This window comes from Mauremys reevesii, linkage group 2 (genome assembly GCF_016161935.1).
Source record: "Mauremys reevesii isolate NIE-2019 linkage group 2, ASM1616193v1, whole genome shotgun sequence".
NCBI lineage: Eukaryota > Metazoa > Chordata > Testudines > Geoemydidae > Mauremys > Mauremys reevesii.
This window is the reverse complement of record NC_052624.1, coordinates 65,632,829-65,656,289: the sequence shown is the minus strand read 5'-3', so window position 1 is coordinate 65,656,289 and position 23,461 is coordinate 65,632,829. Positions and strand designations below refer to the sequence as shown.

General features: G+C 40.2%; 1 protein-coding gene across 4 annotated transcripts in view; it reads left to right on the top strand.

Annotated features, from left to right (window-relative positions):
• ANKRD28 (ankyrin repeat domain 28) overlaps window positions 1-23,461 on the top strand; it is a 205,119-nt gene that overhangs the window by 153,340 nt on the left and 28,318 nt on the right. For 3 of the 4 annotated variants that reach the window (XM_039526712.1, XM_039526711.1, XM_039526713.1), the window contains 9 exons: window positions 2,817-2,895; window positions 5,318-5,432; window positions 5,893-5,975; window positions 7,922-7,985; window positions 11,554-11,622; window positions 13,803-13,943; window positions 18,772-18,883; window positions 20,287-20,313; window positions 22,104-22,178. In XM_039526712.1, the coding sequence (XP_039382646.1) occupies window positions 2,817-2,895; window positions 5,318-5,432; window positions 5,893-5,975; window positions 7,922-7,985; window positions 11,554-11,622; window positions 13,803-13,943; window positions 18,772-18,883; window positions 20,287-20,313; window positions 22,104-22,178 (765 nt within the window). Of the gene's footprint in view, window positions 1-2,816; window positions 2,896-5,317; window positions 5,437-5,892; window positions 5,976-7,921; window positions 7,986-11,553; window positions 11,623-13,802; window positions 13,944-18,771; window positions 18,884-20,286; window positions 20,314-22,103; window positions 22,179-23,461 lie in introns of those variants that run through there. The other variant, XM_039526714.1, reaches the window with a different exon arrangement.

Genomic DNA, 23,461 nt, shown 5'->3' with positions numbered 1-23,461 from the left:
GTCTCTTCTGTGCTGGGGAAGATCTCAGTGCTGGTACTGATGACTGGAAAAGAGAGGGTGCCCCTCACACCAAGGGGATCCGGATCTGTGGCTGCATCCCAGAACATGTTTGCTTTGCCAGATTCATTTGTGGAGAAGGGTATATATGAGCTTACAAGAGAAGTTTAAGGGCCTTTTTACACTGGTATAAATGCAGTGTAATTGCAATAAAATTAATGGAGTTATTATGGGTTTACATTGATGTAACTAAGATTGGTATTTCTCTCCTGCTTTGCTGGAGGTTATTTAATTAAAATAGGAATTCTCCTCTTTTTTTTTCAGATACACTTTTGCAGGGAAGGAAGGAGATTGACTTAGTAGTAGCTTTACTTTGCAGAGGTGGTTGTAGTAGTGTGAACTTTTCGGTAATAGAGTATTCCAGCTCTGCTCAGTCAGTTCTGGTTTTCAAATATTGAGTAGGATGGTTGTTCCCTGGTTTAGGGCCAAATACCGACTTTAGATTCCTTGCTTTCCCTAAGGATTATTCCTTTAGTTAAAATAGTAGGATTGTATAGTATTGTGGTTTTTGCTTCTTTAGACTACTCTTATTCAGTAGAGTTTATTGTAAAACTTTTCAGCAATATGTATAGAGGATTTCAGCTGTGCTCAATTTTTTATTTTCAAATATAATCTTGATTTTTGGCTTTTAATGCTAAAGTTCAAAATATTTGTACAGTTTTTGGCAACTGTCATACAAATGCAATATTCAATTTATAATCACAAATATATTACTTTGTAAGTTTAGATATCTACTATAATTCTCTCCGCTGTCACCTACTTCCATGATTTTTAGAGATGTAGAGAGGGCATAGGTGGATATCTGGGATAGGAAGAGGATGCATGTGTGCATATGCTGTGGACCTTGATGAGTGAGTGTTCTGGAGACTGAAATGTCCACTCCAGAGTCTTGTTGGCTTCACCTCTGGGAGGAAAGCATACAACAGATTAGTGAGCACCTGAAATTTTAGACTTTTGATATTTTCCCCCTTTATCTGTTTTCCACGGGAGGGGGAAAATATAGGCTGTTTTGGCAGGTACAAAATTGTCAATATCCATCCATTTAGATCTTTAAAGCCTACTGACTACTGCTCAACACTATTCCTTTCCTGCAACATCCAGTCGAAAAAGAGTATATCAAACTCAAATAACGATTTTGCACGTGTAGAAGTAATTATGGGATGTATACGGATGTATTAATTGTATTTGAACTAGTATCAGCTGGATTCTTGAAAAGAAATGGTCTCAGTGGTCTGAGTAGACTTGATATATCTAATTTTAAGTGAAACCATGTTTAGGCATGTATGGTTGACCACATAAGAGTACATAGTGTTCTGGGCTTGTTGTTGCTGTGTAATAACAATGGCTTCTTCTAGAGATTTATGTTTTTGGAAAATAAGTATTTTATAGACATATATTGCCTGATAGTACATTATACAAGAGACCTGTGTTTCAATCCTCTATTATCTCACTTCATTGAGGTTCAGTGAATGCAACCAAATAACCATTAGCCTACAGCTATTTTACTATAGGCAATGATCATGTCAGATCTCATAAGCTTAGCAAGGAGAGGCTTAATCAGTACTTAGATGGAAGACTTTCAAGGAAGAAAGGAAATATTTGAACGGCTCATATTTTTGGCGCAGTGGACTGATGCTGCTGTTCATTGCCTAAGGAATCTGTTCTTGTAGTTCTGTGTATACTTCTTCCCAACTTATTTATTTTAGAATACTTAAAAAAAAAAAAAACTTATGAAGGAAATAGTATATTCCTGAAATCTTACCTGTATGTTCTGGTTCTGAATTTAATTGCACACCATCAAGATATTTAGTGGGGAAGTTCCCACAGCAGGTTTAACTTTGTCCCCTTGCAATAGGGAATTTTGTGTTCATTCTACTGTATGCAGTTAATTAACATGTTGTGTATGTGCACCTAAGGGAATAAAAAAAATATAGCTTTATATGGTAATATGATGGTTGCAATTTAGTGTCACATTGCCTAGTATTGTGTGTGTGTGTGTGTAACATTTTTTTTTGTGTGCATTTAGATTTTTCATTAACCTATAATGAGCTAACTATGGACTAAATTTCATAGGAGAGACACTTTATGAATGCATTTAGATAGTGCTGTTAAAAACTAGAATCCCCTCCTGTGTTAAAGTTGACCTAATTTCAGGGTACCTTTTCTGGGTGAGTGGTTAATTGTACTTTTCATATGTGTGTCAAATGCAGAGTACCCTTTGTGGTTGAATAGTTCGCCTTAAGGATTACTTGTGGTTTGTGATGAATTACTTATGAGTTTCATTTTGAAGTAACATCAAAGAAACAGATGAATATTTTAATGTCAGTCTTCTAACATATTTTGTAATGTTCTGTAATAAGGTTCTCTTATTCAGTCTGAATACAAGTCAGTTCTTTAAAAGAAGCTTTATTTTTTTGGCTTTAGATTTAGGAAAGAAGTAAATGTAGTTCTTGGTGCTAAGATTATCTGCTGCCACTATCCTCTTGATTGTCCTAAAGGCATAATTCTGAGTGAGTGTGCATCATTGAGTTGTCAGATAGAGCTGGAAAAGGGATTAACAAGAACAGGATAACAGCAGTGTTGAATAGCCTGCAGTGTCATCCTGATTTGTTACTACTAGCAACTGTTTTATAGTAGTGTGGAGAGGGAATTGAAGGGGTTGGTGGAAAAGGCTCACTTCTCCTTGGTGATTTTGATATATAAATGTAACTGGCTGTAGGTTGATAGTTTTTTTTTATTTTTGTTTGTTTTATTTCCAGAGTAAAGATGGGAAAACACCATTGCATATGACAGCAATCCATGGTAGATTTTCAAGATCACAAACCATCATCCAGAATGGTAAAAAGAAAAAAAGGTTTTATGTACCTATATATTGAAATGTTAATGACAGTTTCACATTCTTGTTTTGCTATGGCCAGTATTTCAGTTAGTGAGGTTTTTATACTCTGAGATGCATATAGACCAGGGGTAGGCAACCTATGGCACGGGTGCCGAAGGCGGCACGCGAGCTGATTTTCAGTGGCACTCTCACTGCCTGGGTCCTGGTCCGGGGGACTCTGCATTTTAATTTAATTTTAAATGAAGCAGTGGTCCCCAATGTGGTGCCCGCCGGGGCATTTATGTGCGCCCGCCTAGTGCCCAGCAGGGGACCTGCCGGGGACAGAGAACTCAGGCTGCGGGCGCGGTGTTCTCTATTCCCGGCAGGTGCGGGGCGCACCTAGTGCCGAGCAGAGAAGAGAATCTGGGGCCCTGCGCCTGCTGGGGACAGAGTACTCCAGGGCTGCGGGCACCAGTGTTCTCTGTCCTCGTGGCTTTTCTCCGGCTTCTCTCTTCTCTCTGGATTCATATATTATGTAATATTAATTTTTTTTTGTATTATTTAATGTACAAATACAAAATAAGCCTTGAAAAATTGTTGGCGCCCGCCACGGTCTTCTGAAAACATGAATGTGCTACTGGTCACAAAAAGGTTGGGGACCACTGAAATGAAGTTTCTTAAACATTTTAAAAACCTTATTTACTTTACATACAACAATAGTTTAGTTATATATTATAGACTTATAGGAAGAGACCTTCTAAAAAAGTTAAAATGTATCACTGGCACGCAAAACCTTAAATCAGAGTGAATAAATGAAGCCTTGCCACAGCACTTCTGAAAGGTTGCCAACCCCTGATATAGACTCTACCCATCAATATCTTGACTTTAAAGATGGAAAAGCAAGGGTATTTGTATTATTGTCCCTTTTCTACAGCATTGAGTTACAGAAACAATTTGCCCTCTGCAGTAATGGTTCTCAAACTTTTGTGCTGGTGACCCCTTTCACACAGTTAGCCTCTGTGTGCAACCCCACCCCCTTATAAATTAAAAACACTTTTTAAATATTTAACATTATTATAAATGCTGGAGGCGTAGCAGGGCCTGCCGGGGACAGCTTTCAACCCCCCATGTAATAACCTGGCAACCCCCTGAGGGGTCACAGCCCCCAGTTTGAGAACCCCTGCTCTACAGATACATGACAAGAGACCTGCATTTACTTCGCTGTCCATTATACTCCTGCTGGAATTCTGCACCACTGTAGAATGCAGAATTTGCATTGAATTAATGTTCCCTGCAGAATTTTATTTTTTCACACAGAATTTGTGATTTCCACCAAAATGCTTCCTTTTCCTGGTTTTATGTGTTTCAAATGTATTACGATGGAACCACGAGTATCCGGTCTAATTGGGACCAGAGCCAGATTGGATAACCAAAAATCCACATAAACTGGAGAGTGGGCAGAGTTGCCACCCATCTGGGTTTTACCCAGACAGTCCAGTTTTTGGCTTCTCTGTCCGAGTGCCATTTAGGGTTGCCAGGTGCCTGGTTTCTGACCAGAAAGTCCAGTCTAAAAGGGGACCTGGCAACCCTTGGGCACCCAAACCAAAAGTCTAGTTACTGTGGGGTGGAGCGGGTGGGAGGAGGTGCTGAGCAAGTGATGGGCAGGGCCTCAAGTGAAGAGGTGTAGCAGGGGCAAGGCCTTGGGGGGTTGGGGCCTCAGGAGTCCAGTTATTAGCAATTAGAAAGGTGGTAACCCTAACCAAAAGTCTGGTTATCATGGGCTGGGGTGAGACTCCAGATTATTAACCCATGCCAGCCCCTGCTCTGTTGGGGCTGCCTCTTACGTGAAGGCAGGCCCCCTGAGATGATTTTGCGAGCAATGGGGGTGGGGTCTTGGGGGGAGGAGGTGTGAGCGATGGGGGCAGGGCTCAGGGATCTGGTTACCAGCAGCTAGAAAGGTGGCAACCCTAGTGGTGGGTGATCCAGGTGTCAGCCCTTAGTGGCTGGTGGTTTGGTTAATAAGGAGAGCCAGATAATGGCGGTTAAACAAGGTTCTGTTGTATTTAATTTCACTGAAACAAGATAACTGTCAGCAAAAATACCTCAAATTCTGTGTTAATATGCCTGGTAAGGAATCTGTTCGTCAAAAAACATTTTCAGAATCTTTTTGGTTGTCTGTATTGTTACAGACATACTTTCTGGCAGGTATTTTGAAATAAATTACCAAAGTAATTGAAACTGGTGTGATTATATAGTGTTATTTTGACAAATAAAAATATGCACTAAAATAAATAAATAAACCACTAAACCGTTTTAAATTTTTAAACCTAAAAATCACTCCATCACTTGTACTTTAAACTTATTCATCTTTAACACCATTTTGCTAACAAACATATGTACATGTACCATTTATGTGCATTCACACTAACTTTTATATTGTAGGAGCTGAAATAGACTGTGAAGATAGAAATGGAAATACTCCTTTGCACATCGCAGCTAGATATGGTCATGAGCTACTAATCAACACTCTAATTACAAGTGGTGCTGACACTGCAAAGTAAGTAATTAACTTGGACATAGGCTAAAATAGTTCAGAAATGCATTAATTAGAAAGCCAGAGTGGTGTATTGTTTCACATTTCTTTCTTAGCTCTTTAAATGTTCAACATGAGATTAGAAATGCATTCAGTCATATTCTTTGCAGATACTGTATCTTGTTATAGTGTCACATCTCATTGTAGTTTAAACAAAAATCAGAAAAGAAATAGTGAACTGTGTTACCAGCTTGTACTTCAATATAATAGTTGAAATATGCTAGCCAAAACCTCATACATTTTAACTGACTGTCAATCTGAATTAATGCATTATTTTTAGATTGAAAGTAAGCTTCTTAACATATTAAGAGATTTCCTCAGATCTAATCATTCTAATTATATTTTGTTGGTGAAACCCTATACATATGCAATTTAGCATGCAATCTTGATTCTTTTATTGTAATGATCCTATGATGTATCTTAGGAGAGGTGTACATGGGATGTTTCCTCTCCATTTGGCAGCATTAAGTGGATTTTCAGACTGTTGCAGAAAGCTCCTTTCATCAGGTAGGATACTCTTTTAAAAATGTGTTTGTGGTTACTACATATACATTAACCTTTTAGTACTTTCAGTATATTTCACAATATTTAAGACCTTTTTCAATAGTACATAGAAATAATCAGTTAGCTTGTTTATAGCTGAGGATTGTGCTAGCTAGCTAGTCTGACCTTGCACAGTGAAAGATGGAGCAAGCTTTCTGTGGTAAGCCTAAATTTGAAAACTTGTAAAACTTTGCCAGAACTGAAGCAATATGCCTGAAATTTCAAAAGTGTGATCTTATGCACATATTTTCTGGGGGGCTGAGACAAACTAGACACGTAGTTTAGGAACTATAGTGGTTCAAAACATGAGGTGATATCACTTTAACATCTTGTTAACTTGCCCCTCGAATTCCAAATTGTCATGATTCTAGCACAACTTTGCCTAGAACAGTGGTGTTCAACCTGTGGCCCTCCAGGCTCTAACCTGTAGGCCCTGAGGGCAACTGCATTAAGAAGAATGTTTGTGTCTGATTATGAATTAAAAACGTGTTCCCTGAGCAGCACTCTGCGACTTTCAAACTTCAGTGTTTAATCAGCCCCCTCACTATGAAGAAACAGTACAGGGTATTGCTTCACCTGTGACCCCAGGATCAGCTCTGCTGTGAGCTGGGATTATGCTGAACAGTGTCAGTCCCTTTTCAGCTGAATACCTACTGCATGGCAAGGAAGGGACGACATACTAATTTTGGCTGCTCCATAGTCTGCTTCCCTGATGAGATATGGAAGCTCCAGAGGGCTCAAAAGGGAAGCTTGACTGTCTCAGTCTTGAGCCTAGGAGAGTGATTAGCAAAGGGAGGGCTCCCTTCCACACCACAGGGAAGAAAGGAAGCCCAGGAGAAGGGGGAAAAGCAAGAGAAGCTGAGGAACTACCATTTAGGCTTCTTGATTCTCTTCTCCAGCACCGGTTAGAGCATCTTGCTGTAATTTGCACCAGCTGACAACTGTCTGTTAGGTACCATGTGGCAGCTGGAGGATAAGCAAAGCTCAGCATGCTCCAGCCACTTCCCCTTTCTGTCACAGTGCTAAGTTGTACTAGATGTGCACCTACAGGAGACTTCCCCGTGTCAAGGTAATCTCCATCAGAGGATTTGCAGATGATTTCCATTGTGTGTGTTAGTTGCACAAAGGGATGTGGACCAGCACACATAATCTAAAGCATCAGTCATGGTTGCTTGACCGTTTAAAAATTATATGTGCAACCCCCAGTCTGAAAAGATTAGGCTACTGGTGTCCAGAAACTCCTTTTTAATAAGTTGATGTTGGTGAAGATTGGTATCTTTGACTAGTGTATTTTTTGCGGGGAGGGAGGTGAAATTAGTTGATTCATATATTAAGAACCCCTCTGGAATCTGAATTCATCCACCACAGTGATGCAAACCTTGCAAAGTCTGCTTGTCCCTATATGGATGACCATTTTGGAGACAGTGGTGTCAGGCAAGGTATTAGTGTGATGAGATGGATTGTTCAGTGAACAGAACTGAGAAATACTTTGTACTTTGGGTGAGGCCTCCCAGGGGGTTAATGGGAGGGAGAGTGTGAAATAGGGGCAGTGGAGAGGCAGCCCATATTAGTAATCTAGGGACCACTTCTCAAATCAGATCACTAACTAGCTTTATGTGCCCTCTCCATGTGAGATGGGACACACATGTAGGGTCCATCCAGTTTGGGCTGAAGAAAGAGGGGAAGCATAGTGTGGGGGAAAATGTGGGGAGAACTGGAATTCATCCCTGTGTAGTTCACTAATTCTGGTCACTAAGAAATTCTTAAATTAAGGAAAAAATTGTTTCAATATTTACTGTTGTAAATAACATAAACTTACTTCATGACATTACAGCCTAATTACTGAAGGGCAGTTTGGTGAAGGGGTTGAATTACATATATGGTTTCACAATATACTAACATTTTTGTAGGCTTTGACATAGACACCCCAGATGATTTTGGCAGGACCTGCCTTCATGCAGCTGCAGCTGGAGGGTAGGTAGAAGCTCTGCCTTCACTTTCAATTTTTTTTCTTAAATCATTGATCCTGACAGCGTTTTCCTGCTCTTTTTCCCCCAAGGAGCTTTTTAAGTATGAACATAATTTCAAGATGGCTTCTTTCTACAAGCTTTAAAAAGGCATAACTGCAATTTCTACTCAGTCATCAATCTTTTATTGTAATGACCAAACACAATCAGTTACTCCTGGGGGAATTCCGCATCAATGTGCATGTGTAGAATTCATGTCCCCCACAGATTTCTTTGCTTCCCCACAGAAAAATGACTTCTAATTGGGAAACAAAGGGAAGCCACAAGAGCGGTCACATGCCCCTCCCCAGCAGTGTAGGCAGGTTGGTTCAGATGCTTGGAGCAGCCAGTAGAGATGTAAATCACCTGGGGGATGGGCAGAGGTGTGTGAGAGAGAGAGAGAGACACTGTCCCTCTTGCTCCCTTTTCAGGGCCGGCTCCAGACCCCAGCGCGCCAAGCGTGCGCTTGGGGCGGCGTCCCAGCGGGAGGGCGGCAGGTGGCTCCGGCAGATCTCCCGCAGGCATGCCTGCGGAAGGTCCGCTGGGACCGCGGCTCCGGTGGAGCTCCCGCAGACGTGCCTGCGGAGGGGCCACTGGTCCCGCAGCTCCCATGGAGCGGAGCATCCGCAGGCATGCCTGCGGGAGCTCCACCGGAGCCGCGGGACCGGCGACCGCTAGAGCGCCCCCCGTGGCGTGCCGCCGTGCTTGGGGCGGCGGAAATCCTAGAGCCGCCCCTGTCCCTATTGCAGCATATTCAGCGTGGGAGGGCAGGGCTTCGGGGTGTTTCTGAGGAGGTAGGCGTGGGACAGGCTCTGTCCCTTCAGGCAGAGCAGAATGCAGCAGCCTACCTGCTTAGTGAATTATTCCCATTGTCTTTGTGAATTCCCCCAGGAGTATAAAACAGGTGTAAAAGTTTTAAGGCTCCCTTACATTCCCAGAGTGGTTTAAAGGACAGTATGGCCTTATAAATGCATATGTTGCTTTCGTGATTAGAATGGGTCTAACTTTTTGGACTGAAAGAATTTCCTATCAAAATGTGCTCCATGAACTGTTTGCTAATTCCTTTTTTGGAGATGGTAAGTAGCCAATATAAATTTAGTTTGATTTTCCCCAGTCCTCACTTGCTCTTCAGTTGCCTGATGTAACACTGAGCATATGGCTTCATATATTTGTTGACTAATAACTAGAAATAAAGGGTGAAACCTAGTTACATTACTATTAGGAAAGGGGGTTTGGAGATTTCCTCCAGTGCTCCCCACTTCCATTCTCCATCCATTATTTTGTAGTTTAAATAAATTATGGAAATAATTGAAATCAAAGTGATTATATTGCATTATTTTGATTAAAAAATATGCAGAATTTTAAAATATTGTGTGCAGAATTTTTTTATTTTTTGGTGCAGAATTCCCCCAGGAGTAATCAGTGTTTATCCCAGGTTCAGGATTGGCTCATTTGGATTAATTTTACTTGCATGTTTTACTACCTATCGAAAGTACAGACCATGTTATTTAGGGCTATCATTTACCAGAGCCCTATGTTAGGAGCACTTCGGAGACACATGGTGAAGGGGTACAGTGCCACCACCTCTCCTACTTTCTTCACTTATCCCCTTTCCATTGAGTTACTCACAGTGGGGCAAAGGAGCTGTAATTCTGGCCAGCCCTTTGAAATAGGCTATGCAGAGTTGGGGGAGGGCTCCGTACTGCCTTTCCCCAGGCACAGTTATGAATGAGCTAGATACAACTTTACCCTCTGTGTGTGTATATATCTTTATAGTATACGCTATTTGTTGTATTTAGAAACATCTGGATATTAGATTACTTTTTTCAACAAATACAGGGTGCTAACTTATTTTTGATTATTCACGAAGAAAAAATGTTTTAAGTGTTTTTGCCAGCATGTGAGGGAAGCTGAGGATAGCATGAATGTGCACACAGACAGTATTGGGGGTAGCCGTGTTAGTCTGTATCCACAAAAACAACAAGGAGTCTGGTGGCACCTTAAAGACTAACAGATTTATGTGGGCATAAGCTTTCATGGGTAAAAAAACATGCATCTGAAGAAGTGAGTTTTTTTACCCACGAAAGCTTATGCCCAAATAAATCTGTTAGTCTTTAAGGTGCCACCGGACTCCTTGTTGTTTTCACACAGACAGTAAGAGCCTCAGAAACCTGTATGTTTAACATATCCCTGCACATAGATTTGTCAATAGTAAAGCTAAATTTTGCATGCAGTGCTAACGTTCTAGAGTTCAGTTAACCAGAAGCAAGGAAATTTTGATCAATAGTGCTTATGGATGGATTGTGATGTGAAGAATTCAGACTGTAGAAGAATTAGTATTTGACTAGCATTGTTTCTCTAGGTGGGCATCTTAAGGAGTGCATGTAAACATATAGGCCTTGATTCTGCAGACACTTCATGCATGTGACTAAAGCACAATATTAGTCCCATTAACGTTGAGGCCACCCATTAATAAAGCCAAGCATGTGCACAAGTATTGGGAGGATCAGTTTATTAGTCACTATAAAATTATTGTACAGAGTAGCTACTCAACATTGCCTAGAAAAATTGGGCAATAGATTGTTGTACATGCTCAAGTGCACACAGCTTTCAAGAAATCAGATGGCCAATGCTGCATGCACATATGATTTTAAAGTCATATAATAAAAACAAGGGTACTTTTTGTGTGTTAGATTTGTTTGGTTTTTTGGGTGACTGTTTACTGGTAGAGCCCTGCAAATTGGTGGATATCCGCTTTATATTCGTGGATGCAGATATCCGCGGACCATTTTTGCGATCGTGAGTGGATGTGGATCCACATTTTATATCTGCAGATATCATGCGGATCGTTTTTGCAGATTAGATATGGAATACAATTTTTTTTTATCTGCGTAGGGCTCTATTTACTGGTATAAAATATTATCCTTGGAATAAAAATTACTCACTTGTGATGTTATCTCACTCCCATCCTCACATTTAGGCTTCATATTATAATCTTAGTAATCTTCCTGTCTCTCTGAACAATGTTTACAGCTATCACCATAAATAGTTTTCTTAGATAGTGTTCTTCATAATGCAGAATCAAAGATAGCATATGCATTGCAAACTTTGTTTTTCCTGGCACTTATTAAAAGGCTTTAAAACAAACAAAAAATGTCTAAGTAAAAACTTGCCATGGGCTGAATCTTGGCAAAAAACTCTTTTAGCATGCATTCATTTTTTCTGTTACGTTTCTATCAAATTAGAAGTGTATTTACTACTGTAGGACAATGCTCTTGTTGATTTCAAAAGGCACACTGCATAAACATCAGCATTCCTACATTTGGACCAAGGACAGTTTATGGTCCTTAATATTTTCTTCAACAATTTTAAAGTCTGTTTTTGGTGGTGTTTTGTATGCAAAATATAGTTTGAGTCATTATCAATAAAAAATTGTTGTGTGATAAATAACTGTGCAGCAATTCTGATAGTTTGTAAAGGCCACTGTGTGCGTAAAAATAATTTAATTTGCAATCAATGTTGCATTAATTTAATAGGAATTTGGAGTGCCTAAACCTTCTGCTCAACACTGGTGCAGACTTCAACAAAAAGGACAAATTTGGGAGGTAGGACACAACATTCTAAGTTTGTGGATTTTAGAACTTTATTAAAACATGCACATAAGTAGCACAATGATTCTGTGTGAAGGAGCCCATATTCCTTCACAATATATTCCTTTTGGAGTGATTGTATTCATAATAAATTATTGGGACCCCATTCAAGTACTACAACCAATTTAGTCTAAGCATCTTATTGAAAGTGTATAATTATAGAAAAGTCACAAGATTTGATTTGTTACATTCTGTTAAATAGTTGTTTTGTGTATTTTAATACGTATTTGTTTTTTCTTTCAAATTGTCCAATTTAATCTCATATGTTAATAAAGATGTTTTTGGTGTAAGGCGCATCCTGATGGGTTTAAGTGGTTCTCAACCTGTAGATTTACTGGTATCTCCTCATTAGCCCATCTGTCAAGGCTATAAATGCTCTTCATCAACCTGTTCACTTTGCCACTTCTGAACATTTTGCAATCTTCTGTATTTTTTAAAGTAAAATCTAAATTCTTTTAATAAAATAACTTTCCTTTTTACCTCCATCCATCCCTTCTTCATATGGCTTTCTCTTGCTTTTACTCTCACTCATGCTTTTACTTTCTTCAAATAACTATTGCTAGCGCCAGATTGTTGTTTAAGTGCAGACAGTGTGATTAGTGCTTGTGCAAGACACTAATTAAAGACAGCCAAAGAGATTACAGTCTGAAAGACTGACAACTAAGAAGAGATGCTCTGGATGAACCAGAGGCAAGAATTTATCACAATTTAAAAATATTGTTCTTGGCATCAATGGTTTAGTGGAAATGGTCCCTCAGTCCTTGGTTGAGTGACAGGAGTAGGACTCCAGCAGAAGTATCTGACTATGAATCATGTTACTTTTGAAGTCCTACTTGCACCCTTGGCTGAGGATAGAAGGGTTAACTGTAGTAGTTTTCCCTGTGGAAGCTGCATTTAAATTTTTGTTGGGCTGCTGATTATATTTGGACCAGGAATGAGATTATTTGATGTTCTTATTTATAGTGTAGAGATGAAGAAAAGATCTGTGGGGAAAGAGATTAAGAAAAAAGAGGTATGATAGGTAGGGAGGAGATAAAGGGGATCAGAGTAATGTAGTAACTTTAAAAAAACAAGAAGTAGGGTAAAATTTTCAAAGCACCTAAGTCCCTTTTCAACAGTGACTTAGGCTACTAAGTCCCTTTTGAAAATGGAACTGAGGGCATGTCTACGCTGCCTTGAAGTTTGGACTAAAAAGTAGTGGTGTGCACTGCTACTGAAAGTGCTGCTTTGGAACTCTCCCATGTGGATGCTGCAGATCTGAACTTAAAGATCCAAAGTTCACACTCTTTGAAGAAGTCTGTTAGTGCAAACTTGGAACCTTTAAATTCGTGTCCACATGGGGAACTGTGGTGCACACTGCTATTCACAATCCCTCTGTCCAAATTGCGGGGCAGTGTAAACATGCCCTTAAACCCCTCAGTCACTTGGGGGTCAAGCACCTAAGTCATTGACTTCTGAAAATTGTTTATATACTAGATTATGTTTTGTAAGGGTTTTTCCCCCTAGGCTGAGTAATTCATCAATACTATATTTTCATATGAAATTCAAATTTCAAGTTTCTTTAAAATCAAATGCATATTTTAAAAAATCATAATTTGTTTTATTTTCTATACAAGCATATATTTTTGGTACATTAAGACAGGATGAAACAAATAGACACTCTGTAGGACTCCACATCAGACCTCAGTTCTGTCCTCAAAACCCTACTGAGCACTCCACACAAAACTACTTTAAATGTTCTGCAGGAAGGGTTAAATTTCACCAGTTGAATTTTTTGTTCTGGTCTTTCTTGGTGGCTTTGCACTATGGATTATCAGATTTGCTCATGTTTTGTCAGTGAATGGCCTAAAATTAAATTGTTTGAACAAACAGATGTTTCAGTAATTCTTTCTTTCATTTTCCTGTGCACGTATGTACACCTGTCAACACACACAAGCTGTCCATGTATTGGCTGACAAATATGTACCCTGGACTGCTATTACACTTCTTTACATGATTTTTACTGAACCATGTAATATTTACATATATTAGAACTGAATTATTCAGCCAGTAACAAAATAGAATATAAACATGTTTTTAAAACATGTCATTAATCTGTTGCATGTCTTTCTCTTGTATTTGAATGTATACTAAAGAACGCCACTTCATTATGCTGCTGCCAATTGTAATTACCAGTGCCTGTTTGCCCTTGTGGGATCTGGAGCTAGTGTGAATGACCTTGACGAGAGGGGTTGTACACCATTGCACTATGCAGCTGCATCAGACACAGATGGCAAGTAAGTGTCATGTCTTATACGAAAGGGTGAATATTTAAAGACTTCAGAGCTCTGTATTTTGTTTGCTTACTTTCTGTAATCATATATGCCAAATGTAATATTTATATTTCTTTGAAGATGGCTAAATGGAATGTGATTATTGGGCTGTTAATAATATAAGAAATACTTTGGTTTAAACATGTCCATGTCTCTCCCTCTCCCCTCTTCCCCCTTACTCCTTCTCCCCTACCCCCCCCCCCCCCCCCAATTACAGCAAGGTGTATTGTAATCTTTTGGATTTTAATGTTGAAGTCTTAATGGGCTATACACTGTGGATTAAATTCCTGCTCTGCACAAAATAAATGTGATCTGGGTCTTGACGGCTTGAGACTTCCTCATAACTATACTAGAGGAGGTGTTTTTTCTAAAAATTCTGATATTTAAGCTCTAGAGGACTGGAGGCAATATGTTTTAAGTGATAGGTCCTTGACTCTGCCATTTGTTTCCCTTGCTGGATCACCAGAGTTAATACTGTAAAACCAGTCTGAGTTATCCTTGTCCTGAGGTAGGCTGAATGTAAAATATTTATTTAAATACATAAACATTTTAACATTTATAGGTGAAGATTGCTTTATGACGTTTGTCTTCATTATGGTAACAGTAAAAGATTCTCTTGTTGTAGCTGCCAAGTTTTGTCAAATTTATTGTTTGTTTGTTTTTTAACAATGAAATGTGCTCAGAAGTTTTTTGTATTCCATCAGAACTAAAAAGACTGCCATTTCTCTGGGACTGTACAAGCAGAGATGTTCTGCATAAAGCTTGCAGGCTCAAGACCCAGCGTATAGATGTAACAAACAAAAAGAGAGAGGGTGATGGTAACAGTGAGAGGAACATGTGATACAGAATAGCTGTGCATAACTTGTTAGGCTTTTTTGAAGTGTAAATAAAGAGTAGATCAGGGGTCAGCAACCTTTCAGAAGTGGTGTGCCGAGTCTTCATTTATTCACTCTAATTTAAGGTTTCGCATGCCGGTAATACATTTTAATGTTTTTAGAAGGTCTCTTTCTCTAAGTCTATAATATATAACTAAACTATTGTTGTATGTAAAGTAAATAAGGCTTTTAAAATGTTTAAGAAGCTTCATTTAAAATTAAATTAAAATGCAGAGCCCCCCAGACTGGTGGCCAGGACCCGGGCAGTGTGAGTGCCACTGAAAATCAGCTCGCGTGCCGACTTCGGCACCCGTGCCATAGGTTGCCTATCCCTGGAGTAGATGATACCAGTAATTGCTACTGGCCATTTGAATAGCAATTAAAGTGTATGTACCCATTCCATGTAAAGTCTAGGTTTTTTTATTGTTTACCTGCTACTTCTTTGTTAGGTATATAATCCCACTTCCTGCTGGCAGTTGTTGAGGGGTATTTACTTTAATTATCACTTGGAATCTTGGAGCTTGGAATGATTTCACAGTTGCTCTCCAAGGGCTTGTCTACATTACCCGCTGGATTGGCGGGCAGCGATCGATCCAATGGAGGTCGATTTATCGCGTCTAGACTACACACGATAAATCGACTGCAGACCGCTCTCCCGTAGACTCTGGTACTCCACCAGGGCGAGAGGCGCAGGTGGAGTCAACGGGAAGTGTCAGCCATTGACTTACCCCGGTGAAGACACTGCTGTAAGTAGATCTAAGAACGTTGACTTCAGCTACGTTATTCACGTAGCTGAAGTTGCGTAACCCCCCCTCCAGTGTAGACTAGGCCAAAGACATCAGTGTCTCAGTACCAGAGTGAGTCTTCAGGTTACTTTATTTTTCCAGCTGTCTTGCAGAAGCTAGAGGATAAATTATGATAGTAATAGTTCGGTGCCTTTGGGAAATAACACAGAGAATAATCTCCAAAATCCCTGAAATATTATTGTTCCGATGAACAGTTGGCTGTCTGGAAGACAGACTGCCAAGTAATATAACCTGAGAAGCAGCTTTTGAGTGGATACAGCAATATGCTTAGGATCAGTTGGGAAACAAGTTCTGTCCAGCTCATAAGAACATAAGAACGGCCGTACCGGGTCAGACCAAAGGTCCATCTAGCCCAGTATCTGTCTACCGACAGTGGCCAATGCCAGGTGCCCCAGAGGGAGTGAACCTAACAGGCAGTGATCAAGTGATCTCTCTCTCCTGCCATCCATCTCCATCCATCATCCAGCTCACATTCAAAAGGAGATTAATAATAATAATAGTAGTAATAAAAACAAATAAAACTAGAAATTAATATTGGGCTGGAATATAAGTGCTGGAGACAATGTCAGATAAGTGATCTACATAGACTCTCTGGAACATTTGAGTGTTTTTTCATAAAGTTTGTGCAGATGTTCCCAGAGATGACTTTCTGGAACAATGGCACACTTCCTAAAAGACCACCTCCCCATTTATAAAAAGAATTGATTGATCACAAGATGACTGTGAGCTGCCATGAAAATGCCATGTGATGCAGCCGTGAAAAAGGGCTAGGATGCATCAGGCAAGGTATTTCCACTAGAGACAAGGAAGTGTTAGTATCATTTTACAAGGCACTGGTGAGACCTCACCTGGAAAACTATGTGCAATCCTTGTCTCCCATGTTTAAGAAAGATGAATTCAAACTGGAACCAGGAGCAGAAAAGAATTACTAGGATGATCTGAGGAATGGAAAACATACTTATGAGAGGAGATTCAAAGAGCTTGGCTTGTTTAGCCTAATTGAAAGAGGGCTGAGGGGAGATATGATTGCTCTCTATAAATACATAAGAGGAATAAATACCAGGGAGAGAGAGGAGTTATTTAAATTAAATGCAAATGTTGACACAAGAACAAATGGATATGAATTGGCCATCAACATGTTCAGGCTTGAAATTATACAAAGGTTTCTAACCATCAGAGGAGTGAAGTTCTGGAACAGCTTTCCAACAAGAGCAGTGGGGGCAAAAAAAATCTAATTGGCTTCAAGACTGAGCTTGATTAAATTTATGGAGGAGATGGTATGATGACGTTGCCTACAATGGCAAGTAGCTGATCTACGACTGCTAGCAGCAAATATCTCCACAGCTGGTGATGGGACACTAGATGAGGAGGGCTCTGAGTTACTACAGAGAATTCTTTCCCAGGTGTCTGGCTGGTGGGTCGTGCCCACATGCTCGGTGTAACTGATCACCATATTTGGGGTTGGGAAGGAATTTTCTCCTGGGTCAGAGCGGCAGAGACCCTGGGTTTTTTTGCCTTCCTCTGTACCATGGGATACAGGTCACTTGCAGGCTTAAACTATTGTAAATGGTGGATTCTCTGACTTAACTTTAGTCTTCAGTAACTCATCCAGAGATTAGGAGTCTATTACAGGAGTCGGTGGGTGAGGTTCTGTGGCCTGCAATGTGCAAGAGGTCAGATTAGATGATCATGATGGTCCCTTCTGACCTTAAGGTCTGAGTCTGACCTTGTCTACACTAGAATTTACTTTGGTATAATTTATGTCGCTCAGCGGTGTGAATAATCCACACCCCTGAGTAATGTAAGTTATACCAGCCAAAGTGCCAGTGTAGACAGTGGTATGTCAGTGGGAGAGGTTCTCCTGCCAACATAACTACTGCCTCTCCTGGGAAGTGGAATTTTTAAGTGATGGGAGAGTTCTCTCTCATCAGCTTAGTGTGCCTCCACCACAAGCGCTACAGCAACACAACTGCATCAGTGTAGCTGTACCGCTGTAAGTACTGTAGTGTTAGATGTAGTCTGTCTCCGGAGTATGTTTAACAAATACTTGTATTCCTGGGAATCAAACTAGCAAGCCGTACATCTGTATCAGATAAATTAGTTGAAAAAAAATGACAGTTATAAAACAATAGGGATAAGCTTTTGTAAAGGAAAGTCCTGCTTCTCCAACCTTTTTAGATATATTTGAGTCATCAAGCTAGCAAATAAATGAGAGGTAGACATAATATGGACTTAGTGTTGTGGATGAGGTATACCGCATGTTGTGATAGGCATGTGTAGGATCCATGGATCTTGAAAGGTGTGTTAGTTGTTTTGGGGGCATTTAGTGCACTATGTGGGTAAACCAGACAATCACTATGCTTTCAAGTAAACTCACGCAGAAAAATGATAAAAGACAAAAACACCCTATCACCTCTGGATGAACACTTTTCACAAAGCAGTCACTCTATATCTGGCCTATCAGTCCTCATCCTCAAAGGAAACCTGCACAACACTTTCAAAAGACAACGCTGGGAGCTTAAATTCATTACTCTGCTAGACACTAAAAAAGTCATGGACTGAACAGAGACATTGGATTTATGGCTTATTACACAATCTATAACCCACTAACCTCCTCTTTTTATCTTATGACTGCTGAGGTATTAACAGATCGTTCTACCTTGAATGGTCCCTTACAATCCGTGCTAATTACAGTACTTATGCTAAACAATCTGCTCTGCCTTGCATTTTTCTGTGACGTACCATTCCCAGACCTGAACAAGAAATTTTACTTGGGATATATCAACCTTCATGCAACAAGGTATAAGCCAGCTGTTGGCTGTCTGGGGTTAGGAAGACATTGTCTCCCTAGCCATATTATATATGTATATGTCTGTTGTGATGGTCTTACATCATCCTCTACATCTTCTGGTACTGCTTTCTGTCCTTCTGAATACTGAGATACATGGACCACTGTTTTATGTAGTAAGGCATGGCAGTTTGATGCTCCTATTTGTTGCATATAATAAAATTGAACTTTTTTGTATTTTCAAGGCAAGTACTAGTTTACCAATTAGTGAAAAGCTGAATTTTAACATTATTAATATGGTTGTCATTTGTCACTTCACACAGGTGCCTGGAATATTTACTAAGAAATGATGCAAATCCAGGGATCCGAGACAAACAAGGATACAATGCAGTTCATTATTCTGCTGCTTATGGTCATCGCTTGTGTCTTGAACTGGTAAAAAAACAAAAAACAAACCAAAAAACCCCAACTACTATGGAATAGTTACTGTCTACTTGTAGAGTTCTTCTAGGTTAGGCTGCTGGCCTGGAATTTAAGACCCAGGTTTAATTCCCTGCTCCGTGCAACCTTCCACACATGTTGCACAAGTCACTGAGTCTCTGTCTGTCTGTTCCCCAACTGTGAAGTGGGGATAACAGTACTACTTTACCTCACAGAAGTGTTGTGAGGATAAAAACATTAAAGACTATGACGTACTTGTATACTATGGTAATGAGGGCCATGTAAATAACAGAGAGACAGAATCAAATGGTTGAAAGGATTGTTGTTCTAGATCGGGGTGGACAAACATTTTGGTACGAGAGCGACATTGGGGTTGCAAAACTGTATGGAGGGCTGGGTACGGAAGGCTCTGCCTCCCCAAAAAGCCTGGCCCCCACCCCCTATCTGCCCCCTCCCACTTCCCACCCCATGACTGCCCCCCTCAGAACCCCTGACCCATCCAACCTCACCCTACTCCTTGTTCCCTGACCCCCCAGCCCCGGACCCCACTCCTATCAACCCCCCCCATTCCCTGTCCCCTGATTGCCCTGACTCCTATCCACACCCCTGCCCCCTGACAGGCCCGCTGGGACTCCCACTCTTATCCAACCCCATTCCCCATCTCCTGACCACCCCCTCCCGAACCTCCACCCCACCCAACTGCTCACTGTCCCCTGACTGCCCCCCCCAGGACCCTCCACCCCTTATCCAACCCCCTAGCCCTGGCCCCCTTACCGTGCCGCTCAGAGCAGCATGTCTGGCAGCCGCGCCGTCCGGCTGGAGCTAGACACGCTGCTGCTCTGCTTGGCAGAAGCGCGCTGCTCTGCTGCCCCGACTGCTGCCCATGCAGCGGTGTGGCTGCGGGGGACGGGCCAGGGGCTAGCCTCTCTGACCGGGAGCTCAAGGGCTGGGCAGGACGGTCCCGCGGGCTTTAGTTTGCCCATCTCTGTTCTAGATAGTGGGATAACACTGAATATTTTTTGTTTAAACTATCATTTTTCTTCTGTTAGCTAATGTATTAAAACCACTGAGATATATTAACTGATTTAATATGAGCTTGTGTGGATTAAAAACAAGAGCATAATACATTTTAGCTGAGAGATTTATGGATTTGAAAGCAAAGGAGCTAATTTTGAAATATTTTGATCATAATATTGCAGTGACTAATGGCTACATAATAAATTTAAATAACAGCTTCACAGCAGATTTTGATCAGCACTTGGCACAAAAGCATACGATTTGACATTTGTTTTATCTCTTGTTTTATCGTGTATAGAGTTAGTACTTATATGAAAATTACACTTGCATTTTCAATTTTTTCAAGCCTATTGAACTAAAAATTTTTTTTTAAATTTCAGATTGCAAGTGAAACTCCCCTAGATGTTGTAAGTGTGTACGCTTTATCATTAAAGTATTGTATAGCAAAATGGAGCATTCTGTCTCAGAATACTATTGCTTATCCTAGTGTGTCCAACTGTGTGCTTTCCAGTGAACAGACGTGCATTTTATACTACTACTACTTATTATTATTATGACTTATTGTATTACCATAGCACCTGCGAGCCTTAGTCATGGACCAAGAACCTGTTGTGCTAGGTGCAGTACAAACAGGACAAAAGACAGTCCCTGCCCCAAGAGGCTTACAATCTCAGTACTTGCAATTCAGAAAATACAATATTTGTATTTTAAAATTGCCTAATTACAATTGCTTTTCAAGTACAGTGGAATTTCAGTGACTGGAACCATTCTTTCTAACAAACTGATAGGTCCCTGTCTGTTAATTCAGTTATCCAGATGTATTGAATGGTTTCCAAGCATTTTGAATAGTTGGGATTCTGCTGTATTTATAGAATCACAGAGCTGGAAGGGACCTCAAGAGGTCATCTAGTCCAGTCCCCTGCACTCAAGGCAGGACTATGTATTTAGACCATCCCTGATAGGTGTTTGTCCAACCTGCTCTTAAAAATCCCCAATGATGGAGATTCCACAACCTCCCTAGGTAATTTATTCCAGTGCTTAACCACTCTGATAGTTAGGAAGTTTTTCCTAATGTCCAACCTAAACCTCTCTTGCTGCAATTTAAGCCCATTGCTGCTTGTCCTATCCTCAGAGGTTAAGAACAATTTTTCTCCCTCCTCCTTGTAACAACCTTTTATGTACTTGAAAACTGTTATGTCCCCTCTCAGTCTTCTCTTCTCCAGACTGAACAAACACAGTTTTTTCAATCTTCCCTCATAGGTCATCTTTTCTAGACTTTCAATCATTTTTGTTGCTCTTCTCTAGACTTTCTCCAATTTGTCCACATCATTCCTGAAATGTGGTGCCCAGAACTGGACACAATACTCCAGTTGAGGCCTAATCAGCGCGGAGTAGAGTGGAAGAATTACTTCTCATGTCTTGCTTACAACACTCCTGCTAATATATCCCAGAATTATGTTCACTTTTTCTGCAACAGCGTTACACAGTTGACTCATATTTAGCTTGTGATCCACTATGACCCCCAGATCCCTTTCCGCAGTACTCCTTCCTAGGCAGTCATTTCCAATTTTGTATTAACTGCAGTCCTGAAAAAGAATCTGCATTAATACACTAAGCAAATTTTGAATGGGCCACCACAGGGGAAAATACAGGGATTTTTAAACTCATTTTATAATATTATATGTACCTTGATTCATCTCTTCCTTTTCATGTAAATTTGTGGTTTTTCTCTCCTTCCCTTTGCTGCTGAGGATTACTTCCATCAGGCTTTCCATGTCTATTTTCTTCATTGCTTTTCCTTCTCCTTCTCCTCCCCCCATTCTCCTTTCTTACCATATGTTCCCCACCTATCCAGTGTTCTTTACTGAATAAGCTGTTTGTTTGCTTTTATTTAAAAAATAAAATACCTTATTTGGGAAGAATTTCTTATTTGAATAGTTCAATCTGAAGCCAAATGAAACGCCTGCCAGTTGGGCAGGGGAGACGCAGGAAGAGTGTTGCCTTTACAGCCCAAAGCCTTTAAAAGATTGAAATAGTCATTTATACAATACTTGGGAGGTGGAGGGAATACCGTGTCTGTGGAATTTTGTGTATTTTAATCTGTAAGTGGTGAGGGATAGCAATTCCCGTACTGTTGTTGGAGAGTGTATTTTAAAACAGTTTTGTTGCATTTAATCTAAATTTGTATTTCTTCTAGCTAATGGAAACATCAGGTACTGACATGCTGAATGATTCCGACAACAGAGCACCAATTAGTCCATTGCACTTAGCTGTAAGTATTTCATTCACTATTGATTGTTGGTCTGAATCATATAGATATATGCACAACAATTTTTTGACTGATACAAGATAGTTTTGATTCACGCCATAGGTTTGTTTGCAGTCAATAACAATAGTTTACAATTACTAATATACATGCTCTCTTACGTGAGTTGCATAAGATTTTGTGTATCAATTGTAAATGTGCTCTTAAAGAAACACTGTCAACATCAAATCTGTTCAGTATAATAATAAAAAAAAAGTTAAAACTGGTTTAAAGTACTGTAACTGCTGCTGAGTCCCCCTGCCATTTTTTTATTATTTAGAGCCACCTTGTCCTATTTTAAAAAATGTTTTTCTCTCCCCTGTTGTTCATGAAAGATATTCACAAATTATCAGGGAACTGACTACACAGGGAAAACAGTGAAACTGATCATATAAAAGTGCAGTGAAATGCAAAGTAAGCAAGCTTGAATAAAATATTTTTTCTCTAATAATTGTTTTACTTGTAATACAAATAGGTTAAAATAATCAAAAACTCCTCCCTTTTAAATAAGTGTAAAGCAAATATTAAAAATTGATGGTGCACAGGTATGACACAACACGTGTTTTTTATACATGGGAGCAAAAGAAATGATGGGACAGCAGTAAGGTGACTGCTAAAATTAGCAATAGGAAAAAAAAAGGGGGGGACTAGGCCTAGAATTACATGAGGACACTGGCTTGTGGCAGGTGCTGAAACCTGACAGGTGGGTCAGCACTCCGATCTCTTAGCCTCAATTAGTTTCCCCAGTGATGGCTAATTGAACAATTAGCTAATCAGAAGGATTGGCTAGGGATGTCAGAAACTAATTAGCCCTCAGCTAGCTATAACAGCTGATAAAGGCCAGGAAGGAAGTTTTTACAAAGGGGATGAGGACAGGGCTAGCTGAGTGTAGAAGGAAAGCACTTCCAAGAGGGTGATCTCTTTTCCTCCTAGGGCCCTAGAAAAGAAGGGCTGAAAGATGTAGAAGCTTAAAACTGTGGTGTTACACTGTACTGGTGTGGGTGGAAGGCTTAGAATAAAATATAGCCTGAACACTAAAAGAAAACAGGTCTGAGCAGTTTCTGGAATACTGAGAATGGGGACAGTGTGTCACCACGTTATAGGTTAGACGCCCAAGGGGGGTATGAAGGACCCCTGACAACTTAAATAAACACAGTTGATTTTTAATTTTTTTGTAATGGCTTGGACCAGCACTTGAAGTTGTTCATTGTTCTCACAGCTGTACCATGGCATTTGACACAGTATCATGA